Below are 12,653 nucleotides of genomic sequence, written 5' to 3' on the forward strand. Positions count from 1 at the left end.
GATTTTAACTCTTCTTTTATTGTATCATATTACTTTTCAGAATCATTACTTTTCATGACCTATGACAACAATAAGGGATTTATTCTGATTCCTATATCATAATATAATTCTTGTAGGTATTTAACATAATAACCATAAATGACATGATTCATTCCCCTTTGAGATATTCTCAAAATTATCAATTATGATTGTCTACAAGATCATTAATAATGATATCAATATAATGTGGGAGTTTAGTAATGTTATTTTATTATTCACCTTTATCAAATCATTTAATGATTTGAGTAATAATAATCTTTCGAATAATAAAGGAGTATTAACTTGTATCTCCTTTATATCAAAATTAAATTTTGATATTTTCACTCCCACTGATTTGCTATTTTATAGGAATCTTATGTTACAAGATTTAATTGTCCTTGTACTATGATTAGAGTAATAAAATATGTTCCCCTTTAAACTTTTCTGAATAGATAATAAAATATTCAGAAATAATTATTAAATCTAATTTTCTTTTATGTGAGTTGAAGATCCTTATCTCCATAGGATAATTTTAAATATGTAAATATCTTAACTTAGGTTTCCTATCATTTCATAACTTCAAATAAATCATGTAATTTACTTACTAGGAACACCATTCAAGATATACATACTTGTCCTTGGAGCTTTTTCTCACATTTATTTGGGTACAAAAGAATAATCTATCATACTCCTAACCATATCTATAAGGTACGATGATATCTTTCAATAATCATATTCTACTGTAACACATCTGGTAAATCATATATCTTATTTTTCCAAGAAACTAGTAAAAGAATTATAATTGGGTTCAACATAAACACCATAAAATTTATCACCCTTGTCAGATATGATGATCTTAACTTTTCTATCTAATTGTCTATCAACTTCATTTATATACACTTCAAAACGGTCATAGACTTTACATGAATTAGATATATATAATCATATCTCAACAGATTATTTATATGATGATAAAATATCTCTTTAATGAGACAAAAGCATAAAGTAATAAACATAACCTCAAGGAGTTTATAAAACTATATTTCACTTCAATATTTAATCGTAGGATCATTGTAAACCTATGATTCATATTAATTCTGTATAGACTGTTATACAGAATTCAAAGGTTAATTTTATTGAATTATAGTAAGTTTATAACCACCAAAAAGGAAATAATATTTTAATAATTCTAGATAAAAAACTCAAATTTCCAGAATTATAAGAAGCATGGATCCTTAAGATTTATCAAATTAAATCATCTTTAGATATAAGCGATAAATACAAACTAATATCACTTTCACTTTAAGATATAAGCGATATATTCCCTACATTGATAAATATCTCATTCTCTTTTAGTTTTATCCATCTTCATTTTTTCTTTTATTTTAATGAATATCTATTATTGATAACATACGATGAAGCATCAAATTAATCCATCAAATTAAATTAAATACCCAAGAACAATAATTAAATTTTATTTCAATAATTCATATGAGAAAACTATAAAGTAAATCATAATTTATAGTTTTTTAATCAAAAATTAAATCTAATCAAATAACTAAAATATAATCATGATTAAATTCAATCATAATTAATATTTATTATTTTTTATAATTAAGAATATAAACCAAAATTTTCAATTTCATAATGATAAAACTGTAAATATTTGATAGGATATAATCGAAAATATACGATTTATAAATGGTAGAACTGTAATTTGATAGAAATTAGACCCGACGGTAAAATTATAAATATGTTGACAGAATATAAACTGAAATTACAAAATTTATAAAGGGTAGAATTATAATTTTATAAAACCCTAGCCTCGAGTTCAAAACCATAATTATGCCAAAAAAAAAAAACCCTATTTTGCCTTGCCATCGTCGCTTGCGCGTGCGGCGCTGTCGCTGCTGTTGCTTGCGCTCGCGCGCGGCCGTGCGATGCTCCATGCGGCGCTGCGTGCAGTGCTGAAGGGTTGGCCGTGGTTGTTACCAGCGCGCGTCCGCTACAGCAGCACCTGCACGCGTGCGGTCGCTACCGCCACAAGGGCTGCCTCTGCCCACGCGTGGCTATTGCCAACGAGCGACCGTCGTCGGTGCGCGGTTGCCACGCTGTGGCGCTGCTTGTACCGCCCGTGCCCATGCGCGACCGCTGCCACTACTTGCGCCCGGCTGCCGCGGTTCCCGCCCGTGCTTGGCCGCCACCTTGGCGCGATCGCTGCCGCTCCCCTCTGTCCACGGGGGCAGTGGCTACCGCCATTTGCAGCCACCGCCCTTCCCCAAGCACCTTCTGCGGACGCCACCATTACGCTTGAGGGCGACCGCCGCCTTGACACGAGATGCAGCCGTCGTTTTCTGCGGGCATTGCGTTCACAGGCAGTGCAGGATGACCGTGGTGCCGCCACCGCTCGCAAGCGAACCTCTGCCCGCGCACGACCATGACCCTTCGTTGATTGTCTCAATAACATCGATGATAGTAAACAGTAAATTTATAGGCGAAAGCAGAGGATATAGGATAAGTTATTAGGAGAGTTCCTCTCATCAAGGTTATCTCCTAACGAATCCTACTTTACATGAACTTCTTTTATCAAATATCTATCCAATAATATTTATAATATATCTTATTTAATTAAATAGGGTCATTGTCACGATAACAACTACTCTTTTACCAGGCAAATCGACTTAGAGGAGGACCGTACGTGACAAACTCACCCTTTAGCGTGCGGGGGATCAACATGTTGCATATTGACGTGAACGCCGAGCAAGGTGGATTGACCATAAATCCAAACTTCTTCGTTGACTTAGAGACAGAGGTTAATGTACTATGTGATTTCTCTACTTTGATGTTCAGGCAGGAGATTATGAGAAAAGGATTGTTCACTATTAGCTTCTCTGTGCTGGAAACTCTTTTCTTGGCTGTTGCTTATCTTTTTAATGAGTAGTTTGATGTGTGTACTGTCAGTTTGCTGGTTTATGTGCATTCCAGAATGGATCTAAAGTCTGGGTCATAGGAAATGTGAGATGCATATTTTGGTCTTTGTGATGTTAATATGTTACTTACTGTTGGCGAGGGAGAGAAAAATATAGAGATAAGCAAATAAATAATATACTAAAAAGAGAGAGAAGAAATCCAAATCAAAAGAGAAATTTTAAAAAATAAAAAAAATAAATAATATGCCAGAGATAAATAAATAATTAATTTTTCACTATATGAGAAAAGTAAATACATGAAATAATTAAATTCAAACTCGAGTATTTATTTACATAAACAAATTTTAATTTATCGATGACTAATCTTTTAAGAGTTCCCTTTGAACGTAATTAGAAGCACACTTATTTCATTCAAGTTCGTGAAGTTTTTTCATATAAAAAATAACAGAAAAAATGTTTTAAAGAATCTTCACAATGTCAAAAAATTATTTTTCAGAGTAGTGCATTTCCAAAGCCAAATGTTCAGTCAAATTATATGATTTTGTTAATTTCAATCCTGTTTTTTGGGAACTAATAACCAATTGTATCACTTTCCAATGCCAATTCGGCATATAAACTGATGACCAATCATCGTACACGTCAATTATGGGGTTAAGAGGAACATTGTTTTGGTTCATGTCAAGCTGCCGCATGTGCTCACGCACGTGAGACGTTACCATGTATAGGAAACGTATGGAGGCTGCTCTCACATATTTTCGTGCTGACGTGGACACAGGGATTAAACCCTAGCCAACACCCACCCCCTTGTTCCACTTAAACCCGCTCCCCTCCCGCGGCCGTCGTCCCGTCTCCGCCCGCCTTCCGTGCCGATCTCTTGGCGATTTCTCGAGGTATGGTTTCTCTTTTCTTTGCTTCGCTTTTGATCTATTTGCTATCTGTCGAGGCATTTACCTTCGTCCGATGTCGTCCGTGTGTTGGGATCCCCGTTGACGATGTGCGAGTGGAGCTCTTATGGCCTCGTCGATCGTATTGTTGTTTCATCGTTTCAGCTACGCCTCGGTGCTGAGCTCGTCGACTTCATAAGATGTTTATTCTCGCTGGTTCTTCTTGACATTGTTATTTTTTCTTCTTATGAGATTTTTTGGGTGTGGCAGCTGGCAAAGATAGTACCTTTTGCTTGATTCTATTAAGTATTGTTCTAGCATCTCTGTTTTTACCCCCTTTTGGTATCGTCTCTGATGCGTAGCTCATTGGTAGAAAGACAGGATCTTGATGCGATCTCACTGTTCTTTTTAGATTGTGGAGAGCAATTGTTGCTGTGACTCATGTTGGGGCATGGCGTTGTGGGTTTGGAATAATAGATGAAGAGTAAAGGTGTTGTACAACTTTATGCCGTGGCTAGGGGATCGGTACGGCTCGGTCCGGTCCGAATGTGCAAGGTCAGCCACGTTGGAAGCAAAGGGATCAGTGAGGTCGCTTGGGTGCCGGGTCAAGGGAGCTCTGGTGGGTCCTCGCGGCCGACTTGGTCCATGACTCGGGCGATTGCCTTTGACGCGTACTTGCACCACTGGTCGGTGTTGGTTGGGAGATTCTCGACTCGACCCCTTCGATACTTAAGCTAGCAAGTGTGTAGTGTTAATGTCTTATGTTTTCGATCCCCCTTTCTTGGGCTAGGGGGCAGATATTTATACCTGTGGAAGCGTATCGATCGTATGTGGATCGTTAATGGCTATTGATACTGGCATTCGGCGCGACCATGTGGCGTCGACTCATATGGCTCTGGGGGCTCGAGGCGGCTTGTATGGTCACTTGGCAATCGTGCCAACCCGTACGGTTTCGAGCTGTTCGGGGTGGTGCGTATCGCCACCTGGCGGGCAGCACCGATCTACACAGTCTCGGGCAGCCCGAGGATCGGTCATGCGCCCTTTGTTGACGTGTGCCGAGCTGCTCTCCATTGGCTCCATGCATGTTAGTTCCACATCGGTTCTACGGTGTGCTGTCACAAATGATCGTCGCGCACCTGTACAATATTGGGGAGTCTCGTACAATATCATTAGTGATCAAGACGTTTGATTCCTAGGACGATTCTGGACCGAGCTATTCAAATTGTTAGGGTCTAAGTTATACTTCTCCATAAGCCTCCACCCCTAGATAGATGGTCAAACCGAAAGGATAAACTCGCTCCTTGAGCAATATCTTCGGCACTACGTGAGTACCAACCGACGAGATTGGGTGAAGCTATTGGACATAGCATAATTCTCCTACAACTTGCAGCGGAGCTCTGCGTCCAACAAGAGCCCCTTCGAGATTATTACAGGACAACAACCGTCGACTCCTCACATCTTGACTATCGGGTAAACTGGGAGTAGTTTGTCAGCATATCACTTTGCAAAAGAATGACACCGAAATGCAAATATTACGTGGGCTTACTTGGAGAAGGCGGCCAAAAGGATGAAGTAAGCAGACTTGGGAAGACGATTGCAAGAGTTCAAAATCGACGATTTAATGTTGGTGAAGCTTCAACCAACATCACTCCAATTCTTTAGGCACAAAGTACACAGGATTGGTGCGCAAGTATGAAGGGTCTGTCTCAATTATCAGTAGGGTGGGCAACGTCTCCTATAAGTTGCACCTGTCAGTGTTGCTCAAAATTCACAATGTTTTTCACGCCAGTAACTTGAAAGCCTACCACTCAGACTCGCGGGCCGGTTTGAACCATGTGTTTAGGGTAGGGAATCGATTGAGATCACGCTTAAAGCTAAAACACTTGTTTTGATAAAAGAACAAGGCTTCATGAGAAGTTGCTTCGCATTGCAAAACTCACTTTTCATTACAAGTAAAGCTGTTATATGTTTGTCGAGCTGGGTCCTTATAATCGAGGTCGAGACCCAACCCACTACAAAAAGCAAACGAAAAAAGACACTGGACAAAAAGCCCGAGGCCTCACTCGGCCGCGGGAGGAGGGACGCTATCGTCAAACTGGATGATGGGGTTCATGGGCAAAATCGAGAATGAATCCTGGTCGACCTCAAGGTCGGGATATCTTACCTGAAATCGGGTCAGGGCAAGTAGGTACCCATACTTATATGACATGCGTCCCGATTGCTGTAGCCCTGGCTTGAAGCCAGTGGACTCCTTGTATTGCTCCACTGCAGTCGACCATTGCCTTCTCCCAACCTGGCACTAAGTCCTCCACCTCTCGGATCTTAGGTCGGGTCGCCTAGAGGGCGCCTTTAGCTTCCTAGGCTTTAACCTTGGCAGCCTCAAGATCCTGGGACAATCCTAGCAGCTGGTCCTCTAGGTTCCAGTTCAGCCCCCGAGTGTCTTTCAGTTGCCGACGAGATTCGTTGAGTTCAACGTTTAGCTGATCCAGCTGCCCAAACAGCTCGGCAACTCGCACCTTGGCTGCAACAACGGCTTCGGGCCCCGACCCTGCCTTTAGTTCTCGAACCTCGCTACGGAGGCTGTCAATGATGATTGACATACTGTCACGGACTTAGCTGGTTTTGCCTAAGTCGTGCGGCACCCTTGCGTGTCCGTCCGCAAAGGTCAGCCTCCTCGAAGCCTCCCATGGTCCCTTAGGACCCACAAAAGAGAAAACGGGTTAGAGAAAATGCCTCACTTGGGATCCACAAGCAAACATTCCAGGAAACACTTCATAGACAATGCAAATTACAAACAGACTTTACGCTCTGAATAGTTGCATAACAAAGGGTCAAAATGGTCCATTATAGACCAATAATCTCTCACAAGTGTCCACATGACACAACCTTTATTTACAAACCTAAAGCGGCCACCAAATCCAACTAAAATGGGACTATTAAGCCTTTGGCCGTCTCTCTACATACTGTGCAAAGCATGAACATACCAAAAGACACAGACATACATAAGCATTACATCAAACATCCTGTTTAGAAGTTTGTCCATGACAATACGGTCAATGACCCGACTGGTGGCTCGAACTTGGTCCACCAAGCTCGTCACGTGGTGGAAGTGCTGCACAAGAAACATAACCCTCCGAAACCGTGGAAGAACTCTGAAGAAAGAAGAACGTTTGACACTCACCAGCGCAAGGTTCTTAGCCGAGGCATTGACCATAACCTCAGAGGGCGCTCTATAAATTTCCTTCGCCAGGGGTGGGCAGAGGGCCCCTCGGCAATACTCTAGGGCGCTGGGCTCGTCGTCCTAAACCCGACTCTCCGTAGTGAGAGAGACCCAGTGGGGTTCCATAGGGGTGATGCTTGTAGCTTTGGGCAGGTCAGCCATCTCGATGGTTGAGAATTGTTCATCCTTTGCATGGTCCTTAGTGCGGCACATGTTCCACATGGACTTGGGACGTGTTGGCTCCTTGCCACGCTGCTGACCTCGCTGAGTGGGGGAAACCCTCCAAGGAGCCTCACCTTCAGCCCGAGGCGCTCTTGAAGACCCCTCGCCAGCCCTAGTCTCTTGAGGAGCCTCGCCCTTCGACGATCGACGCGCCATCATTTTTTCCATTTTATAGGGTCGATCTGACCCACTAGGCCTTGCCCAAGGGGCTTCCGGCGCAGCAGTAAGGGCCCCAAAAGCGGGGGAAGGGTGAGGTCGAGACGAAGCCACGCCCGAAGCATTGCCCATCTCCCTCAGAGCCCTGAGATCCATCCTTGTCGAAGACATAATCAAACAAGGTTAGAGCAAAAAAAAACAAAATACAAAAAACGCAGAAGGCATGGGTCGCACCCCGAGGGGTCGAGCTAAGGCCTGCTTCGACCAATCAGTCTTCCTTCATCCTCCTTATTGCCTGGAAAAATGAGAGGATGTCCTTCAACTGCCCGACCCGCTCGGACTCTTTGTCGGACAGGAAGGGCAGGTTATTGTTGACGGCTTGAGCCGATCACACGAGGCTGAACTCCCAACCCCAACAAAAACTCACAAAGAAGTAATGGGGTTCCCACCCCTTGTTATTCGTACGGGCGCCACTCACCTTAAAGCCGCCTCGGGCGGCCAGGTAATAACCCCTCCGACCCTTGCAAAGCTTGAAACAAGCAAGGAACAAGGTTCGGGTCAAGACGATCTCGATCGCTCGACTCTCGCCGATGAACGCCACCAGGTAGCGCCACGAGTTCGACACCATCTGGGATGGCGAGATCCTCCACCACTAGAGGTAGGACTCGATGATCGAGTGCAACGAAAGCTTGAGTCTTGCCTCCAAAGCATCACAGGATAGTGCAAACTTGTCACCGAGGGTGTCATATGGGTGCTGCCCTGGTCGAGGAGCGTGAAGCTCGAACTCAGTTGGGATGCAATACTTGGCCCAGAGTCGATTGAGTTGTAGTTGTGGACCTCCAAGGCTTGGATGACCTTTATGTCCACCGAGGGCATGCCTCCTGAGGACGAGCTCACATTCTCAACCTTGGGACTACCAAAAGATGACCCTACAACCTCAAGGGAAACCTGACCTGAAGAACTAAAGAACGAGGTGGAAGACATCCCGACTTGGAATAAGATGCTCAGAGGTCCCAAAAACATTATCGATCGAGGTATTAGAGGAATTTTTCGTTTAAAACAAAAAGAATCTGAAATGCCCAACACAACTAATAGAGCTAAAACTTCATCGACGCATGATGCATCCATCCAAGACAAAAGCATATGGAGTACCCAAGACAAAAGCTCTTATCAAACAATAGCGTCTTCTATACCCAATGCTTCCATCTTAAATGAAGGCTCCTAGAACATCCTCTAATTATTTTTGACATAAGCAACAACCATCATTTTATGAGATGAACATTATGCTCTAGCATAAACAAATCATAACTCAGCACAATGAGGTAAATTTTAGGAGCATTATTTTCATTCAATCGAGACCCTATGCGTAGCTCAGTCAACTTGGACATAACACACCAACTAGACATGCCATATTAACATATCATTTACAAATAATATTCTCTCATTTTGACACTCAATAGTTTATAATTAATGATAATCATATAAGGCAATATAGAATGGTCTATGTAAATATGTTTTCACTATGAATTGATTAGATCGAATTCATATATTTGAACACGTTATAATTTTTTAATACTTGAGATTATTTAAAACTGACTTAATTATTAAAGGTATCTTATCAAACCTACCATTAATATAATCTTTTATTAGAACAAACCAAAAATGGGACACAATATACGAGCATTTTTTTTTACTAAAAATAATTCTTCCATGTCTAGTTGTGGCTCCCACATTTGTATCCTCTTAGGTCCAAACTTGTATCTAATAATTTGAAGTGGATTCAGTAGAATGGACCGAACCCGGTCCGTCCCTCATGCTACATTTATGGCTAATTTTGTTGGCTAAGTGGCGGTTCAAATGGTTGCGGATCTTAAAGCTCGATTAGTAATCCAATGGCTGACGTTTCTCAGTTTTTTTTATTTATTTTCTGGGAAATGGTGGTCAAATTCCTGCCAATATATTTTCTCTTTCAGCGGTGGCCCTCGTCTTCCAAGGTTAGTCTCCTCCTCCCTCGCTTCTCCCCTCTCTCTTCTTCGGGCCCCCTTTTTCATACTGCTGTTGTGGATTCGACATGCGGAGGAATCGACCGGGATCAAACAATTCAAAGCAAGAATTCGGCAGAGTTTGGCGTTCTTTGATCCATAATACTGGCTTGTTCATCGAAAATTCTGTGATGGGTTGATATTATGGGTGATTAATGCTGATCTCAATCCCGATTGGTTGGGTCAGGCCCAGTTAGGTCTGGGGAGAAAGCAAGAAAGAATAAGAAAGATAGCTATTTCTTCTTATACAAGGTGATATGTTTGTTCTAGCAGATTCTGAAGAAAAGATAGGGCAATAGTGGTCCTCCAAAACTCAGTTTTGGAAGAATGCCTGGGTACTATGACATGGATGACATCTTGATGGAGGATGAGGTTTGTGAGTGTACTTATGCTTTGGTAGATTATCTGTATGCTTCTCATTTGTGATCAAATGTGGCAATTTGCAGCCTATTTCTGTTGTCTTTCAAGTTGGAGCTCATGGTTGTGGCCTTCTAGATCCAGGTTCAGAAACCATCGATGTAAGTCATTTGTACTAGTATGAGCAATAAATTGTTGTTTTGTCATCTAAAAGTTTCTCGTTTATTGTTCTTATCTGTCATTGCCTAGATCGAAAAGGGCACTAAGATGGATCTGCCTTATTGGCTTGCTCACCAGTTGCACTTGAGGCAAGCAGTATCTATTAGTGTTCCAGCCAGCTTCAGCCAAAAGTACGGAACATTCTTCGCATAGTTCTCACAAATGTAAATTAATTTCGGGATATAGATTTTTAGAGACATTGGCTGATTCTTTCAATTCAGTCAATCAGAGATGAGGATTGAAAGAATCAGTAGGTTTGGGGTATACTAGTATTTTGTGACCCTAGGTTTTTCATGAGACTTCCATATATCCATTTAAATTGCTTGTCATCCTGTTCATGAATGCTTTCAAAGGCTGGCTGCAGTTTCAAATTGTAACTATTTTGGGTTCCCTCTAAGAAATGTTGCATTGGATGGATGTCTGTGCCATCAATATCTTAGCTTGGTGACTTTTTGGATACCAACTGATTGAAGGAGTGCTTAGTTAAAAGCTGGCTACTTGAGTCAACATAACTATTTCTTCACTCTAATTGATTGTTAATAATCTTGTCAACAGTTGGCTAAAATAGCGAAGACAAGATTAATTGAGTTTGTCAAAAAAAAATTTCTCTGATGAAACAGAACTAGGAAGGAAATCCAGGCTGATGCTGCATGTGTTGATCTGAAGGGTCGTTGCCCATACTTTTATGAGTTGGGATGCAAGATTGCGCCACTGTAAGTTCTCTATTAGATGAACTTCTATCTATCTCTTCATATATGTGATTGTAATTATCTTCGCTTGTGTTGAAATATTTGGGAAGTCTTAGAGTTTTTCAACTTTCTTTCTCTAAAACAGTTTTGTTCTGTTGATTATGTTGTATGACTTATTTAGTGAACACATAATTTTTTATAATTTATCCAAACAAATCTGCACAAACATTGTGTCAAGACGACTGATATAATACATGCTTCAGTTGGTAGGTTTATAGATTGTTTCATAGCCACTGTATGTTTGGAAATGAGTTTGTGTGTCTAAAAAAGTTAATGCTGGTGTTAAAAAACAATTCACCGCTGATAATTAATTAGATTCAGTAGTGGTAGAGTTGAATTGTCTGCTATCAAGTTGTCATTGTAAAAGAGGAACTTGGAGGGTACTTGAAAATTTATTGCTCTATTGTTGTTTGGTTTGTGATTCATGTAACAAGTTCACAATGCCATCTCTCTTATGTGAAGGCATGATGAGACTTAAATAACAGCTGCTCTCGAAATTATGTTTCCATTATTTTTTTTAAATTGGAACTTTCTGGGTTTAGATGAGACTTAATATATGCTTCAGATCCAGCAATCATTTATATCATTGTGATGACAGGGTTGGTGACAAGACAATTGGATCCTTTCTGCTTTATGCATTCACGGATCGGTACAAGGAGATGTTGAGCAAGTCACACAGTGCCTCAGCTGTTCCAAGATTCTCTTCACGTCTTACAAAAGAAGAGTCACAACGTGAGACTCCCTTCCGTTGATCAACTCTGCCTGTTAAATTATTGCTGCCAATATAGCACTAAACTTGTGTTGTTTGACCACATGAAGTGTTCGAAGCTGCTCGCTCTTCAATGGCAGCATTCAAGAAATGGCGTACAGGTGGGTCGCGATTGGAGAAGGCATCGATCCTCGGGAGGAAAAGGAAGAGAACCATACCACTCGGCCCATCTTCACCGTAAATAAACTCGCTAATTGTGAAATACTAGTCTTTGTTGTGATTCTTCTCTCTTATCTTTGGAATGTACTGCGTGTTGCATGTTGCTCCAAGTAAAATGTATGCATTTCTCTCTTCTGTTCTAAAGTTTCCTTTTTCTTGTTACGAATAAAAGAGTAATAGGATTCTGTCTAAAAAGTATAAAATATTTATCATTTTGAGTAATGCAGCTCAGGCAAAAATAACTGAATAATGTATTGTTGTGCAATGAGAAGTGACAACACTTAGCTGATTACTGGCAACACTTGTTTCACGAAGATGTAATTAGTCAAACAGTAACCAAAAGAAGGGTGATAGAGTTTAAACCGTTTATGGTATCATTTTCTTTCCTACTATTCTTGTACTTGTGATAAGGAGAAGTAAAATATTTATGCGGTTTGTTTTGTATCATTAGAGATTGACAGGTAAACTAGAGGGGTTCTAGCTTGCAACCTCATTTTGTAGGAGGTGGTTATATCGTATGCAGTAATGATCCGATGATTGAACGGTCATATCAACTTGCATTGATGGTGGTCGAGTCACTAACATATGTGGGCCGAAACCCCTTTGTCAACTACCATCAAGGGTAAGGGCCTTTCAACATCATATTGAGTTTTTGTCTTTAGACGAGTCAGTCATGAAAGCAATAGCATTGACTACAACGGTAAAAGTCCGATGGATGATGCAGATTCTACCAAGAACAAGACAGGGTGCCGAAAGTTCATCCTTAGGTTGGCTTAGTCTCCCACAGCTTGCATGTAATATAATTCACATTGCACATGTCCTAAGTACATTGTGTATACCAAACTCATTCCATATTAAGAATATAAAATAAGATTATATTCTTATTTTACGTCCTCGTGCATAACTTGGATAAGAAACCAGTGATCCC

At 41.0% G+C, this 12,653-nt stretch overlaps 1 protein-coding gene across 3 annotated transcripts; it reads left to right on the plus strand.

Moving 5' to 3' along the window:
- The first annotated feature begins 3,708 nt into the window (after positions 1 to 3,708).
- Positions 3,709 to 11,860, plus strand: LOC135636774 (uncharacterized). 3 transcript variants are annotated; one of them, XM_065148802.1, is made up of 8 exons: positions 3,743 to 3,838; positions 9,404 to 9,424; positions 9,746 to 9,844; positions 9,919 to 9,990; positions 10,079 to 10,179; positions 10,669 to 10,761; positions 11,396 to 11,529; positions 11,617 to 11,860. In XM_065148802.1, the coding sequence occupies exons 3-8, from the start codon at positions 9,800 to 9,802 to the stop codon at positions 11,745 to 11,747; spliced, it is 576 nt and encodes a 191-aa protein (XP_065004874.1). In that variant the 5' UTR covers positions 3,743 to 3,838; positions 9,404 to 9,424; positions 9,746 to 9,799; the 3' UTR covers positions 11,748 to 11,860. The 3 variants fall into 3 exon arrangements, with proteins under 3 accessions (XP_065004872.1, XP_065004874.1, XP_065004873.1); XM_065148800.1 differs by lacking the exon at positions 9,404 to 9,424 and having other exon boundaries at positions 3,709 to 3,838; XM_065148801.1 differs by lacking the exons at positions 3,743 to 3,838; positions 9,404 to 9,424 and having other exon boundaries at positions 9,441 to 9,844.
- Positions 11,861 to 12,653: the final 793 nt, after the last annotated feature.

The sequence above is a fragment of the Musa acuminata genome, chromosome BXJ3-4, assembly GCF_036884655.1.
Source record: "Musa acuminata AAA Group cultivar baxijiao chromosome BXJ3-4, Cavendish_Baxijiao_AAA, whole genome shotgun sequence".
Lineage (NCBI taxonomy): Eukaryota > Viridiplantae > Streptophyta > Magnoliopsida > Zingiberales > Musaceae > Musa > Musa acuminata.

Coding starts and splice junctions, on each gene's coding strand:
- LOC135636774 (XM_065148800.1), top strand. CDS start 9,800: ATGCCTGGGTACTATGACATGGATGACATCTTGATGGAGGATGAG. Junction 10,762..11,395: donor GGATGCAAGATTGCGCCACT/GTAAGTTCTCTA, acceptor TTGTGATGACAG/GGTTGGTGACAAGACAATTG. Junction 11,530..11,616: donor TACAAAAGAAGAGTCACAAC/GTGAGACTCCCT, acceptor GACCACATGAAG/TGTTCGAAGCTGCTCGCTCT.